This window comes from Ailuropoda melanoleuca, chromosome 8, assembly GCF_002007445.2.
Source record: "Ailuropoda melanoleuca isolate Jingjing chromosome 8, ASM200744v2, whole genome shotgun sequence".
Classification (NCBI taxonomy): Eukaryota; Metazoa; Chordata; class Mammalia; order Carnivora; family Ursidae; genus Ailuropoda; species Ailuropoda melanoleuca.
In genome coordinates this window covers 104,473,997-104,488,995 of record NC_048225.1, presented here as the reverse complement: position 1 = coordinate 104,488,995, position 14,999 = coordinate 104,473,997, and the positions used below count along the sequence as shown (strand labels likewise).

The 14,999-nt window shown below is 56.6% G+C and overlaps 1 protein-coding gene across 6 annotated transcripts in view; it reads right to left on the bottom strand.

The window, feature by feature from the left end:
• TMCC2 (transmembrane and coiled-coil domain family 2) overlaps positions 1–14,999 on the bottom strand; it is a 38,479-nt gene continuing 23,480 nt past the window's right edge. For 3 of the 6 annotated variants that reach the window (XM_034667118.1, XM_034667119.1, XM_034667120.1), the window contains exons 3-5: positions 3,736–4,676; positions 2,149–2,284; positions 1–1,584 (exon numbers count right to left, since the gene is read on the bottom strand). In XM_034667118.1, the coding sequence (XP_034523009.1) occupies positions 1,273–1,584; positions 2,149–2,284; positions 3,736–4,676 (1,389 nt within the window). In that variant the 3' untranslated portion in view covers positions 1–1,272. Of the gene's footprint in view, positions 1,585–2,148; positions 2,285–3,735; positions 4,677–5,419; positions 6,610–12,820; positions 13,464–13,811; positions 14,025–14,999 lie in introns of those variants that run through there. The other 3 variants (XM_011223631.3, XM_034667121.1, XM_011223630.3) reach the window with 3 other exon arrangements.

Below are 14,999 nucleotides of genomic sequence, written 5' to 3'. Positions count from 1 at the left end.
TGCTTTGAAAATTTAGAGGATATTTATTTTTCAGGAAGGTCCACCACTGCTGACGGGCACTACCCTTCACCGCTCCAGGGGATTTCTCTTTCGCTTTTCGAGAAATGCCCTCTCTTCTTGGAAGTGCCCGTGAGAAGGCTGGGATGTGAAGAGAAATCATACACGACACTCCAGAGCCTTAAAAAAATAAAGCAACAAACAACTTCCTCCACGCAAATACACACATACAAAATAAACAGATGTATAAAAGAGAGGCCACGCTCCTCCCATCCTGGCTGAGGGGCTACTTCGGGAGAGTGGGGCTGGGTGGCTCTGCCCCCTTTCCCCCAGCCAGGATGATCCAGAGGCGAAATGGTATGGAAGTGCCGGACAGCCGAGAACAAGCCCTGGCTTCTGGGAGAGGACGGGGGCAGGCCCTCTCCGCGGAGCTCAGTGGGGGTAAGGTACGAAGGAACAAATAAATAAATAAATAAATAGAACCCAACGTGCTCCCAGAGGCCTAAGGGCTTAGGCTGAGGCTTGGGGCCCCTGGGGCCTGTTTCCCTGAAAAGAGCAGATCCAGTGACAGGCAGAAAGAATCACAGGGAAAACACAAGTCCAAAGTCACACCCCACCTGGCCTCCAGAGCCTGCATCCTTCATATCCTGGGAAAGGCCCAGAAGTGAGCCTCAAACCAGCTCTGGAAGGAGGGGTGGACGGCGCCTACCCTCTGGCCCAGCAGGTGCCCAGAGGCTGGGGGGGGTGCCCTACCCTCTCTCCTTGGCATTCTCTGAGGCCAGCAGAAACCCCCCACCCACCCTTGCCTTCTGACTTTACCCAGGCCATCTCCGCAGGAGGGAACCATCGAGCCTCCAGGTTGGGCTTTTCCCCAGAAGGGAGAAGGGTTGGGACCTGGGACCTGGGACCTCTCCTGCTCCTATTCCTATTGGCCCTCCTGACTTGCCTCCTGAGTCAGCTGGGAGAAGTCCTTGTGTGACTAATAATCAGAAGAGTCCATCCTGGTGTCCTCCTCTGCTCCATTTGGCCACAGATGTCCCCACTGCCTCCGGTTGGGGCGGTGCTCGAAGCTCCGCTCAGGCCAACAGGGAGAAGGCGTCAGACAGAAGCGAGAACAGAGAAGGGGGCAGGAGCTGCTGGAATGGACAGTTTGGGCAAGAGGCCAAACCAGACACACGAAGACGTTCAAGGGCCTCGGGAATCCCAGGGTCCCTCCCAGAGAAGCCTAGCCGTCTGGGGGCCGGGGAGAGCACGGGGCGGGGGCGGGCCGGCTGCTCAGCTGGGCAGCAGCACGTGCTCCAGGAGGTAGGTGAGGGAGTCCCAGTGCTTCCAGACGAGGAAGAGGACGAGGACCAGGAGGGCGGTGCTGGTGATGCGCAGGCGCGTCTTCATGAGGGGCGTGATGAAGTTGGCGATGGTGGACACGAACACCAGCAGCACGGCCATGAGCGCCAGGATCACGTTGATGAACTTGCCCAGCAGGGCCCGCGCGTTGGCGTCCTCCACGCCCTCCAGCTGTACCACCTGCTGCTGCTGCTGCTGCAGCTCGAGCTTGGTGACCCGGGTCAGGCAGGACTCCACGGCCTCCTGCAGGGCGGGCGCGTGGGCGCTCAGCGGGGGCAGGCCCCCCAGGCTGCACCCCGCCTGCCCCTCAGACAAGGTGCCCCGCACAGCCCCCCTGCCCCCCGGCCAAGGCCAGGCAGGGGGACAGGCTGATCGGCTGCACCCGGGGACAGTCCTTTAATTACAACTATTTGGGGGGGGATGGTAGGACACTGGAGTGGTTGATTAGCGTCCGTGCGTGTGTGTGTGCGTGCGTGCGTGTGTGTAGGAGAGAGAGCTGGCCCCATCCCTGGGAGCTTCCTGTCCAGGCAGTCTACAGCCTGGAAATCCGAACTATTCGTTGGCAAGGCTGCCATCAAAGAGCTGGGGGCATGGGAGGCCCCGGCCTCGGGCATGCCTCGCTCCTGTCTCCGCCCACCCCATGCTGCCCTCTCCCTCCATGTGCCCACCTGCACCGCCAGTGGATCAGCCTGTGCCCATCATGCCCCAACTGGTGCAGCCCTCCTCCTCTGGCTGCTGCCAGCTCTCTCTGCATGTCCAGGGTCCCCCCCGCCGCCCCTCCCCGCCAGGATCGGTCTCTGGTCGTACCTGGATGTCCCGAGCCCTCTCGTAGGACTGGTAGGCCACCTTCTCCTCCATGCTGGCTAGCTCCTGCTTCAGGTTGGTCATCTCATTCTGGTGAAGCTCGGTCAGGTCATTGAGCTGCTCCTCCAGCCGCTCGTACCTGGCAGAGGGACAAGGTGTGACAGCAGTCCTGGCCCCCTCACCTCCCTTCTCTCAATTCAGGATCAATTTCATTCCTCAATCTGCCCAGCGTGTTCAGCCCTGTTCCGATTTTAACAGCAAGGACAATGGAAGTTACTATATACACAGCCCTGCTTCCATGTAGACATGTGCCAAGGCTTCAGGCACATTATCTCGTAGGATCCTCGCTGCCCTCAACCCCATGAGATAAGTACTAGCATCATCCCATTATACAGATAAGACTGAGGCAGAGAGAGGTGAAAGAACCTGCCTAAGACCACACAGCTCATGAATGGAGGAGTCAGGGACTAAATGACTTCAACATGAGCCCGTGAACCCTGGATGAAGACGCTCTCCTGGGCACCGGGCACACGGCAGGACAGACACATGATCTGTGCTCTGCAGGCACACAGTCTCCAAAGGTGACTTTTACGTGGGCTAGTTTTCAGGCAGGGCTCTGCCTCAATTTCCCAAACCTTCTTCATATATATAAAGAAGAAAAAGGAAAAGTGCTACTTAAGGAAAAGATGGCCAAGAATCCCAGGGAGTGAGTGCCAAGTGCTACTGGAGAGGCACCGAGCACAAGGGCGGAGAGGGCAGAGGGGAAGGAGGGACCAGAGACTCCAGCATCAGCCAAACATTTAAACTGACTGTGCCAGATGTTTACATACTTTGACTTCATAGGTTTGGACTCATTTAAGCTTTATGAACCCTCGGAGTAGGCATGTAATTTCCACTGCACAGACGAGGAGACCAGGTGTGGAGAGCATTAAGTACTTTGCTCAAGGTAAATAGTAGAGTAGAACTGGGGTGGGGGGGCACCTGGGTGGCTCAGTCTGTTAAGTGTCTGCCTGCAGGTCATGATCTCAGGGTCCTAGGATCGAGTCCCGCATCGGGCTCTCTCCTCAGTGGGGAGTCTGCTTCTCCCTCTCCCTCTGCCCCTCCCCCTCCACTCATGCGCACGCGTGCGCACGTGCTCTCTCTCTCTCTTAATAAAATCTTTTTTTTTTTTGTGGCTTCTCAACAGTGTATCATGATAAAATCTTAAAAAAAAAAAATGAATAGAGCTGGGGTTTGAACCCAGCTAACTTGGCTCCAGCGTCAGTGCTCTCAAACTTTCCAGATGAGAGGCCACATAACTGGTCCCTGCCTCAGTTTCCCCTTCTGTACACAGACCCCATAACCATCAAGGAGGGACGTTCAGAGCTCCTGAGACAGGCAGCACCTTCTCCCCCTACACAGGTCCCATAACCCTATCCCCCATCTACCAGCTGCTCTGACCAGTCTGGAGGAAGGTTTCCCAGGGCCTCTTCTGGCTTCTTCCAGCAGCCTCGGCCCCTTCTACATGCACCTCCACCTGCCTCCGCCATGCGGAGTCTGAAGACTGGTGCCCAGCACAGGGCCAGGGCCCTGCGGCGGGGCGGCGCCTACCGGTAGCGCTCTTCCTGCAGGCACTGGGTCATGTACGTGTAGTCCCGCTGCAGCTGCCCCTTCAGGTCCTCCATCGAGTCCTCCAGGTGAGACTGGCCCTCCTTGATCTCCCGTAGCTCTTCAAGCAGAGCGTCCAGGTTCCCGGGGGCCCCATACAGTGCGTTCAGCTTGGGGCTCCCCAGGGCCCCAGCTGGCCCGGCCCCGGAGTTGCTGCCCGCCCCGGCCGAGCTGGCGCTGGCACTGGAGCACTCGTCATCGCTGCCGTACTTGGGGCTGGACACCAGGGTGGCACTGCCGCTCAGCGCCCGGGCCGCCTCCTCGGGGGGCCCGTCCTCCAGAGGGTCCTTCAAGTGGGCAATGTTGTCGGCACTGCCGAACTTGTTGCGGATCAGGCTGGCAAACTCCCGGGGCTTGGACACCACGGCGGTGTGGGTGGCCTGCGAGAGGCCCGAGAGGCTGCCCTTGACGCCCTCCACCACGCCACCCCCGAAGCCACTGATGCCCGCGCGCACGTTGGCGCCCACGTCCTTCAGCCCCTGCTGCATGTCCCGCAGCACGTCCTTGGGCTGCCGCGAGGGCCCATTTTGCTCGATCTCCTTCAGGCGCCGGCGGTAGTGCTCCAGCTTCTTGTGCAGCTGGGCGATGGTCTGGGCCGACTTCTGGTTCTTCTTCTCGAACACCTGCTTGATGCGCGACACCTGCTGCTTGTCCGCGTTGTTGGCCAGCTTCAGGTACTCGGCTACGTTGTCGTCGCGCGCCTCCTGCTCGATCTTGATCTGCTCGGTGATCTTCAGGATCTTCTGGTGCAGGTGGTCGATGGCAGCCTTGGTCCGCTGGGGGTCCGGGGCCCCGTCTGGCACATCCAGGCTGATGGGGCCGTCCGTGTCACCATGGCCAAGGCCGCCGGGAAGGCTCAGGGCCACGGGGTCCCCCTTGTCGACCTAGGGGAGGAGGCAAGCAGGGCAAGCATGGGTGAATCATGAAACCGTGGCAGGGGACACAGCGGGAATCTCTCATGTGTCCCTGGGCACCTCCGGACTTGGTTTCTCTGCCTGGAGGACAGGTGCAGGATGACTAGGAAGCCTCGGGGCAAGCAGAATCACAACACAGTATTCCTTCTACAGCTACCCTTTCTTTTTTTTTGAAGACTTTATTTCTAAGTAATCTCTACACCCTATGTGGGGCCTGAACCCATAGCTCTGAGATTAAAGAGTTGCAGGCTCCACTGACCAAGCCAGCCAGATGCCCCTACAGCAGCCATATTCGAAGGGCTCTCACATCTGTGATCTACCTCATCCTCACAACATCCCTAAAATGCAGTCTAGGCGGATCTACCCCTCCTTTGGCCCAGAGAGGTCAAGCAAGTTGCTCAGGGACACACAGCTCTGAGAAGATGGAACCTCTGGCCCAGAACTCTTGTTGCTCCATCATGTGGACCAAGGCGATCTGGGCTTCGATGGAGAGTCATGGGATTGACTTGCCAGGGATGAGACAAGTTGTCCCTCGGACTCAACCTCCCCGAAAGGCTCCTGCCTGGAGCAGGCCTCTCCCCGAGGGCTGACCGAATCCTATGCTCTGGCCCCACGCAGGCGCCGGAAGCCTCCCCGCCCTCCCCACCCCAGCTTCCCTAATGCAGCAGCAGGTCACCCTCCTCTGCTGACACCCCTCCCAGCCCCTCCATCACCTTCCAGCTCTCTCGAGTCGTCGGCAACCTCTTCCGCTTCATGATGGTGGGAGCACCTGGCCCTGCCCAGTCTCCCAGATGCAGGAGAAAAGCACAGCCCTCCCCCCCCGCCCCCGCCCCACGGGCCAGGGCCTGGTGACTCAAGTCCCAGAAGCAATCCCCGGGGCCAAGGGAGCCAGGGACTGGTCCGGGGGCCCGAGGGCAGCAGGGCCCAGCTCAGAGGGGGTGAATGAGCAGGAAGGAGAAGACAGCCCCTTTCCACACCAGCAGGCAGGCTTCCCAAGTGCATCAGGACGGTACAGAGGAGGAGAGAGGCTGAGAAAGGCTGGGGGCAGTGGGGAGAAAGGAAAGAGAGGTCACAGGCGATAGGAAAGATGGGAAACCCAGGGTCAGAGGAACGCGGGCGGGCCTGGAGTCCGGCTCTCCCAGGGCCGGCTCCCCCTCGGCGGCAGGAGGATCTCTCTGTCCGCAGCTGGGTCCCTAGTGTCTTATCGCCATGCAAGAACGGAAGCGGCAGGAAATGGCTCAACCCCATGTATTTTTACACACAGCAACCCCCAGGACGGCCGGATCGGATCATTCGCTCTTCGTGTGTGTGGGGCGGGATGAGGTATGTGTGGGGGAAGGGGTTAAACACAAAGAGAGTGGCCCGGTCACACACCCCGGAACCGGAAGCAGCCTGTGCCAATTACAGGCAGAAGTCACCGCACTCAGCTTCTGCCGAGGTGCAAAGTTATTGGAAAACACTATTGAAAACAACGCCCTGCCAAAATCAGGAGCCAGGGGAGGGTGGCGCCTTTGTGGGCTTCCTCTGGGGCCTTTTCAGGTCACAGCGTCACAGGGGATGCTGGGGACAACACCAATCCCTTTTCCAATCTCCCCTTACATTTGCTTTGGGTCTCCCTTTGTGTCTCCTGGCACTCCCTTCAGGTGCTCAGACCTCCAGAACCCTGGCTCCTTGGATTTCCTGACCTTGTGTACCAGAGGGGCCAATTACACAGTCTCCTTTAAACGATCTGTCCCAAGGTCTAACTGTCACGCCAGTCTGACTTAAAACCCCATCCTGCAGTTAAACGCCTTCCTCTTGTGCTATTCCTGCAGTGCCGACAACCAGCCTGACCTTTGTCCTGGCCCTCAGTATCCCCACCTGAGACGTGGGATAATTCTGCCTCCTCTCAGGTCTTTGTGAGGATTACACACGATGATGTCTACAGAGCACTTAGCTCAGTGCCAGGCATACAGAAGGCACTCATAAGTGCCGTCTGATCTAGGCAGCATAATTTGGGGGTGGGGTGGGGGGGATGAAGTTTAATTAGGAGATTATACCAATCAATTCACTCCATATTGATACTACAGCATAGATATTGAAATACAAAAAGTTAAATTCTCTAGGAACACATGACTTTTTTTTTTTAAGAGGCGAGAACACATGTGAGCTAGGGGAGGGACGCAGGGGGAAGTGGCAGAGGGAGAATCTGAAGCAGGCTCCATGCTCAGCACGGAGCGCGACACAGAGCTCGATCCCACCACGACCCTGAGATCATGATCTGCGCTGAAATCAAGAGTCAGACACTCAAATGACTGAGCCAGGCAGGCGACCCTAGGAACACATGACTTTTAAGATTGAATAATCCAGTCCTCTTCTAAGGCCACTGTCCTTCCAAAGAGGCTCAATTCTCTTTCCCCCTCTTTATGGGAGAAAAAAACATCCAAAAAGTGAGTTTTGGGTCTGGCTGAAGCCTGGCTCGATGCTCAGCGCTAGGCAGTTTGCTGTCTCTCCAAGGAGCAGAGCATCTGTTGCAGGGACTGGGAGGGGTGTGGGAGGAGCTCATGAGACAGGAATGCCCTGAAGAGAAGTGCTTTAGGACTCCGAAGTGTCTAAAATAGCAGCTCTCCCCCTACCTTGGCTTTACTCCGGCAGCTTGGTGTGTCTCCTTCCGTGATTTAGAGTCTGTCTAGCTTACAAATGGAAAAGCAGAGTGGAAGTTGGCTGTGAAATCCCCATGAATGAGAGGAGAACAGACATTCCCGGGAAAACGGGCTGGGGCCTGATGTTGGGCTTTGTGGCCTGGGGCTGGGGTCTTGGCCCCCTTGCCTGCCGCTTTTCCCTGGCTTGGGGCCCAGACTCGAGCCTGGGGGTCCTGCACTAGGACACCAGCTCCTTCATGCCCCTCCACTGGCGTCTACCACACCTGGACCCCACTGGGCAACTCCAGTCACAGAACACGCCCCCTGCCCTCCTCCCCCATGGGGGAAGGCGCATGTTGGAGTTGGAGGAAGGTGGGGAGCTCTCCATGCCCCCCTCAATACACCCCCTACTATGGCAGCAGAGCCCTTTCAGGACTGAATCGAGACAGAGTGATTAAGGGACAGAAAGCCAAGGAGGTGGCAGACGGCAGACAGAGGGTACAAAGAGGGAGAGTACTTTATCAAAAGGAGGAAAATTCAAGCATAAGATGACAAAACGATGAAGGATGGAAAAAGCAGAAGAGGAGAAAGTGATCTGAAAAAAAAATTTAAAAAGCATACACAGACATACAACTTTTTGAATAAAGAAAAGCAATGAGACCATAGCATTATTGACAAAAGCCAAGAAGGGAAGCAGCCTAAGTGTCCACGGACTGACGAACGGATGAAGAGTTGGTACACGTGTACAACGGAGCAGTACTCAGTCATAAAGAAGAGTGAAACCTTGCGACGTTTGCGACGACACGGATGGAGCTAGAGAGTATGATGCTAAGCGAACTAAGTCAGTCGGAGAAAGACAAATACTGTATGATTTCACTCACATGTGGAATCTAAAAAACAAGATAAACAAGACAAAACCAGAAACAGACTCTTAAATATAGAGAACAAACTGGTGTTAACCAGACGGGAGGTGGGCGGGGACGACGGAAACAGGTGATGGCGACAAGAATTTAGATTTAGGACCCTGGCTCTGTCCCTCACGTGCTGTGTGCCCTTGGAAATGTCATTAACTCTTCTGGGACTCCACTTTCTCATCTGGAAAAGGGAGGTGATTCCACGGCCCTCAAAGGGCTGTCAGGAGGATGAAATCAGACACCGAAGGAAAGCGACGATCACAGCACAATCTCAGGGCAGCCAGCAGGTGCTCAAAACCAAACATAAATGGATACTTCACACTCGCTCACATGGCTGTCATGTTTAAAAGGAAAATAAGAAGTGTCGGCGACGATGTGGAGAAACTAGAGCCCTCACACCTTGCTGGGGGGAACGTAAAGCCGCCGCAGGGGGAAGCAGCTTGGGGGTCCCTCAGTCAGTTACACATAGGTCTGCCACGTGATCCTCCAATTCCACTTCTGGGTCTACACCCAAAGGAATAAAAAAATGGGTGTTCAGGGGCGCCTGGGTGGCGCAGTTGGTTAAAAGTCCAACTCTTGGTTTTGGCTCAGGTCGTAATCTCAGGGTCGTGAGATCGAGCCTGGCATCGGGCTCTGCGCTCAGTGCGGAATCTGCTTGAGACTCTCCCTCTGTCTCTGCCCCTCCCCTGCCTGCTCACTCTCTCTCTAAAATGAATAAATCTTGAAGTGCCTGAGTGGCTCGGTTGGTTAAGTGTCTGCCTTCAGCTGGGATCATGACCTGAGCTGAAGGCAGACACTTAACTCAGCAGGAAGCCTGCTTCTCCCTCTGTCCCTCCCTCTGATCATGCACACTCTCGCTCCAATAAATAAATAAAATCTTTAAAAAATAATAAAACCAAATAAATCTTTAAAAAATATAAAAATTAAAATATTTTAAATAAAAATGGGTGTTCAAACAAGTGCTTATACACAGACGCTCACAGCGGCACTTCTCACAATAGCCAAAGGGTGGACACAACTCAAATGGCCATTAGCTGATGAATGGGCCAACCAAACTGGTACATCCATGGAGTGAAATATTATTTGGCCATAAAAGAGATGAAGTACCACCAATACATACTACGAGGTGGATGAACTTTGAGAACATCACACCAAGCAAAAGAAACCAGACACAAAAGGTCACATACTGAAGGATTCCATTTATGTGAAATGTCCAGAATGCTTAAATCCAGAGAGACAGAAGGCAGACTAGCAGTGGCCAGGGGTTGGGGGCAGGGGAGGAGCGGGCAGTGGCTGCTTCACAGGTCTGCCTTTCCTTTGGGGGTGATGACCATCTTCTGGAACTAGACAGAGGTGGTGATTACAAAACCAGGATGTGGAAGGCGAGGGGTCCTCCAACCTGCTGGGTCTGGCCACGCCTCCAACTAATGTCCTATCAGAGGGTGGGCCTGCGGGAGGGTACATGGGGTCTTCATCTTACAGTCTCATTTTCAACTGAGCAGAAGCTCTTTCTAACTCACTCTCAAACCCCTGTCCTGGGGCTGGGTCCAGATCACTCAAGCCCTGGTCACTGTGGGGTGGACACTCCCTGGGTCCCCAGCTGGAACATGGCAGTGAGTGGGCTATGTGGGCATTACCACTCCTCTCTCGAAACCGTCACAGAGCCTCACGCCACTCTGTCCATGCCCCATGGCCAGCACCACACCTGGAGTTGTGGTCCCAGCACCATGGCCTCCCCACCCCTCTCCTAAGGCACCTGACCCCAAGATGAATCCCTGTGCACGGGCCAGGCAAGTTCTTACAAGGGGAGAATGGTGGAGGGAGGGCCATGCTTCCTTCCACGATGCCATTCCATCCCAGGGAGGCCGAGCCATGCTCCCGCTCACAGTACCTACCAGCCAGGGCTGAGGTCATAGACCTTGTTCTAAACAGTGACTGAGGTCCAAGAAGTCCTGGTGAATGTTCTGGAAGAGCCAGAGATGGGATGTTGTCTGAAGTGTCCAGGGGGCAACCTTCTCTCTTCCTCTCCCTGCCTCCTGTACCTGGAAGCACCCCCTCCACGTGGGCTCACAGAGCCATGGACTCTCCTCCCTGCCCCCTTCCGGCAACTCTGAACGAAGCCGGATTAGGCACGCTGCCAGATCACAGGAGCTCCCAGGCCCCAGCTCCTGTGGGGCTCCTGTGGGCCTCCGGGGGCTCCCAGCTCCTCCCAGGCCTGAGCTCACATCCTCTGTTAACCTGGGTCCAGACATGGGGCAATGGCTCGCCCTCCTGCACACCAACCAGCCCGGCCACCGGGATCCCTGAGGCCAGGAGCACACGGTACATGCTACAGGGGCGGAAAGCACCCGGGGCTTCATAAAACTCCGTGCAGGGAGGAGACAGCACCAGCTATTGTGAGACGGGGACCATGGTTCTATTTCTCCCGCAAAGGACTAAATACACGAAGCATTCTTCAAGGGGAACCGTACCGACAAGCACGACTTGGAAGGAGTGTGTGCCCCACACCTGTGCCCGCAGGTCCCCAAGAGACCGCAGGGGGCTCCCAGCCGACTCCCGGCCCCAGGGGACAAAAGCGCCTTCCCGGATTTACAAAGTACTGCTGTTAGGGGCCCGAGGGCAGGCTGCCCCAGAAAATGAGGACTTCCTGTCCTAGCTCTCTGCTCGGGGATCGGAAAGCCAACACTAAGGTCACTCTTAGACCAAAAAAAAAAAAAAAAAAAAAAGAGAGAGAGAGAGAAGGGAGGGGCTGAGAAGAGCCCTAGAGCTTCCATGTTTCCCTTTAGGAGAGCAGGCAGTCCCTGCCATCCTGGGACACAGGGCCTTCGGGCTCCCTCCCAGGGCGGGAACAAGAGGGTCTGTGAGTCTGGCCAAGCAGGCTGAGATCTAGGCAGGATGCTGCTCCTGAGCGGGCCTGGGCGTCCAGTGGCTAAGAGCCCAGAAGGCAAGTGTGAAGGGGGCTGTGGGGCCCATGGTGACTCAGCAGAGATGCTCCCATCTGCTGACTTCTGGCCCCGGGGCTCTGATCTGAGCACCCCTCTCGGGAGGGAGAACACTCAGATTCTCTTTTCCTCCCAGTCCCCAGAGGGAAAGGGAGGCAAGCCAGGGCCAGGATGGAAAGGGACATTGAGGACCAGCTAACATCCTTCTGCCTAAAGAGGCAGTCTGACCTGATGGGGAAGCGGAGAGGAAGGGGACCTGATGTCTCCCACACCAACCTGAGATTCCAGCCAGAGCTGGATATGTGATCCCAACCCCTGGTCCTGGAGTCAGGGGCTGCCCCCACCCTTCCAAATCGGCAGGTACAGCCCTTGGGGCCGCTGGCTCTTTCTCTGCCTAGTGAGGATGGGATGGCAGTTTGCAGTCGCCCAGTCCCAGCTCTGGACACACCCTCCCAGCTGACCCAGGCACCCCACGTGGGAAAGGCACAGGGGAAGGGGGATGGGGATGGTACCGGCCCACCCGGCAGTTCCACTGGTGCCTGGGAGCCTAAGCAGCTTTTCTCCAGAGGGCAGGGAGGCACATGCTGAGGCACTTAATGGGGTACACATGGGGGGCCCCCAGGTCTGTTCACTGGGGTACAGTGGGGTGAAGAACTCCTGCAGCGAGGCCCCAGCCACCACAAGGGGGATTCAAGGGGCAGGAGCCTGAGGGCCCTGGCTCTTCCTGCAGCGCCCCTTCCCTGCTGGCACGGCATGGCCTCAGCGGCTTTACCAGGAATTGTGTGCCGCAACAAGGGATTTGAGGGCTCGGAGCACAGACGAGGAAATGCGCTCGCTCTTCCTTGGGGACAGCACATGTGATCTCACAGCAGCCGGGCACCGGGGTGGAGGCTTCCCTCAGCCTCTGCCTGCTGCCGCCAGGTGCTCTCTCCCCGCTGGCCCTCAGGGCCAGCCTCTTCTCTCTCTCCCCTAGCCCTCAGCTTCCTGTCCCTTCTGCCAGGCCCACCCACTGGTTCTGGTCAAATCCATACCCTCCCCCTGCCCTGCTGACAACGCCCTTCTCACACAAATGTCCTGCACACTCTCCTACCTCCTCACACCCGCTGGGTCCCGGGTCAGCCCGGAGTACCCTCCTGCCTTGGGGCTTCCTCCATTCCCCATCTTGCAAATTCTCCGAAAGCTCCAGGCACCCAGCACTTTGCTCCTTCTGGACTCCCCATGTCCACCTGGGGTTGGTGCTCATGGGACCTTCACGCGCCTCTCTCCCTGTTAATGTTTCTCTGTAGACAGACGTGATCGCAACCAGGCACGCGCCTCCCACTTCATTTCACATCACCTCCCCTGGCTCCAAGAGGAGTCACCCATGGCAACCGGTTTCTAGAGGCATCTGTGCTAGGGTTCAGCCATGGTCCCACACAAGACCCCCTGACCCGACCCCAGGGGCCCTCCTGACACGTCTCAGGCTAAGCCTGGAGGCCTGTGTTCACCCCCTCCTCCCTTCTCCCGCTCACAAAGAGTTCTCTGTAACGGAGAGAGGGGGCCACACCTTGAGAGACCAGAGGGTGAGCACGAGCCACCTGGCTTTCTCCCAACCCTGCCCAGTGAACGTCTCTCCTCCCACCTACCAGGGGCCTCACCTGTGTGCGTACCGTTTCCCGAAGCCGTGCTGGTGATGGGGTGCCAGGACCTCTGAGGCTCCAGCTTTCCCCAGGCTGGGCCGGGCCCCCGGGGTCACAGTCCCTGGGCAGCACGGGGCTTGCCAAGGGAAGCCGGGTTCTGCGAGCAGGTGCACCCAAGCTCCCAGGCTCTGCGGCTGCCATCTCCAGCCCGAGGCCCAGCCTGGGGATTAGGGGCGGATTGCTCTGGGAGATTTCCCCTCCCCTGGGGCTCACAGGCTTCTCCTTCCCATCTGGGAGGAGACAGGCAGGATCACTGAGCAGGTAGACCCAGCTCTGATGAGGTGCCCCCCTGCCCTTTTCTGCCCATCCCCAAGGCCAGCTGTTGCCACGGTGAGTTCAGTGTGCATGAGGACCCCCAGGTGTGACAGGCAGCAACTCCAGCCCTGGTGGGGGTGGGGCAGCACATGGGGACACATGTGCCTGCATCACTCATCCACCTAGACGGGCACTCTGCTCATCCCCTCCCATCATGCATGCCTCCCCCCATCGGAAGCCCTTCTCATACAGTCATGGTCCCGTGGACTCCCTCTCTTCACCTTCTAATGGAAGTAGGGCTCCTAGACAGGCTTCCAGGATGGAGAGGTTTCGAAAGCCAAAAAGGCTAGTGCCTGGAAGGGACTGCTTGTCAGATCCTAACACAGCCAGCTCAGCCTGGAGCCCCTTACTTCTCTCTCCCTGCTGCTCTGCTCACTGGCGCGTGGCACCATCACTCCCAAGGCACCCTCCCTCGCCAAGAACTCCCTGGGGGAGTCAGAGCTCAGCCAGCCTCACGCACAGGACTCCTGTGCTCTCGGATTTTCTTCCACAAATCCACTCTGCTCAGACACCACTGCAACTACTTCGCTGGCTTCTGCTCCCCATTCCCGCTCTCCTCCCCACACCATACCCAACACCCCCCAGCATGGCCCAGGCGAAAACACCCAAGATCAAACACAGCCGGCAAACTCACAGCAGTCCCTTCCTCCTTGGACTTCATCTTGACACTCCCAGCAGGAAATCCTGTGAGCGGCCAGCAGAGGGGACCAGAGGGCCACAGTTGAGGAGAGCACGCTGTGAGCGGGCGGATGGCCTGCAGGGTTCAGGGCCGGGCTGGGGCTCTCAGGGAGGCTTCGGAAGTAGAATCACCAAAAGGCACGGACCTTGCACCTACTTGAGCCAGGCGAGGGACTCAGGGCTTAAATACTGAGAGTCCACACGTGGTAGGGTGGTCCCAAGAAGGTGCAAAGAGATAAGGAGGGCCCAGGGCTATCTCTGGGGCGCAATGCCAGGGCACGCAGCCAAAAACACCAAGGGCAGGAGTCCCCACACCCTGGCCTCGCAGAAACCTTACACACATTAATGGTGGCCGATGACTTGGAGTTTGTGACGACAGGAACCTAGCAAAAGCCCATCACACAGGTCTCATTTTCTGGGGGCCAGCTCGGCCATGTGCGGTCAGGGAACACTTCCAGCAGCTCCCGATGTCTGCAAAAAATCCCTCAATTTTTACTTTATGCTCTGGCATTGTGCACAGTTCCTCTTGCATAATGGTTATGTGTAAATAGGCCTTAGGTCTTACTTCCCCTAGGAAGGCAGGAATCACATCTTAAATATATCCGAGACTCTCACTGTGCCCAGCAGAGGACGGACCCTTCCTCCATATGCACAATGACCAAATGACCTACCTCCTCGAGCTGCCAGCAACAGTGGATCTACTGCGGCTCTGTCCTACGTGGCCACAGACACAAGCTGGTCTGCTCGTACAAAGACATCCTCTCCTTCCAGAACTAATGACAATCCTATAAAATGATGCCTAAGGCAAAGAGTATCGGAACCAAAATTTTTAAAAGCATGTTTTCACATGCATTCTTAACACAGTCTAGATAATAACATTTTGGTTACTTCAAAATTATCATCAAAAACCTTTACCTTTTCCTAAATCCATAGCAGCTCTTACTTATTTTTTCCCCGGTATTTCTCACTCCAAAAGTGTTTTTTTTTTTTTTTTAAGATTTTATTTTTAAATCATCTCTACACCCAACGTGGGGCTCAAACTCACAGCCCTGAGACCAAGAGTCGCACGCTCCACCAACCAAGCCAGCCAGATGCCCTGCAAAAGTGTTCTAACTACTTCAGAAATTTCGGTTGGAAAACATCC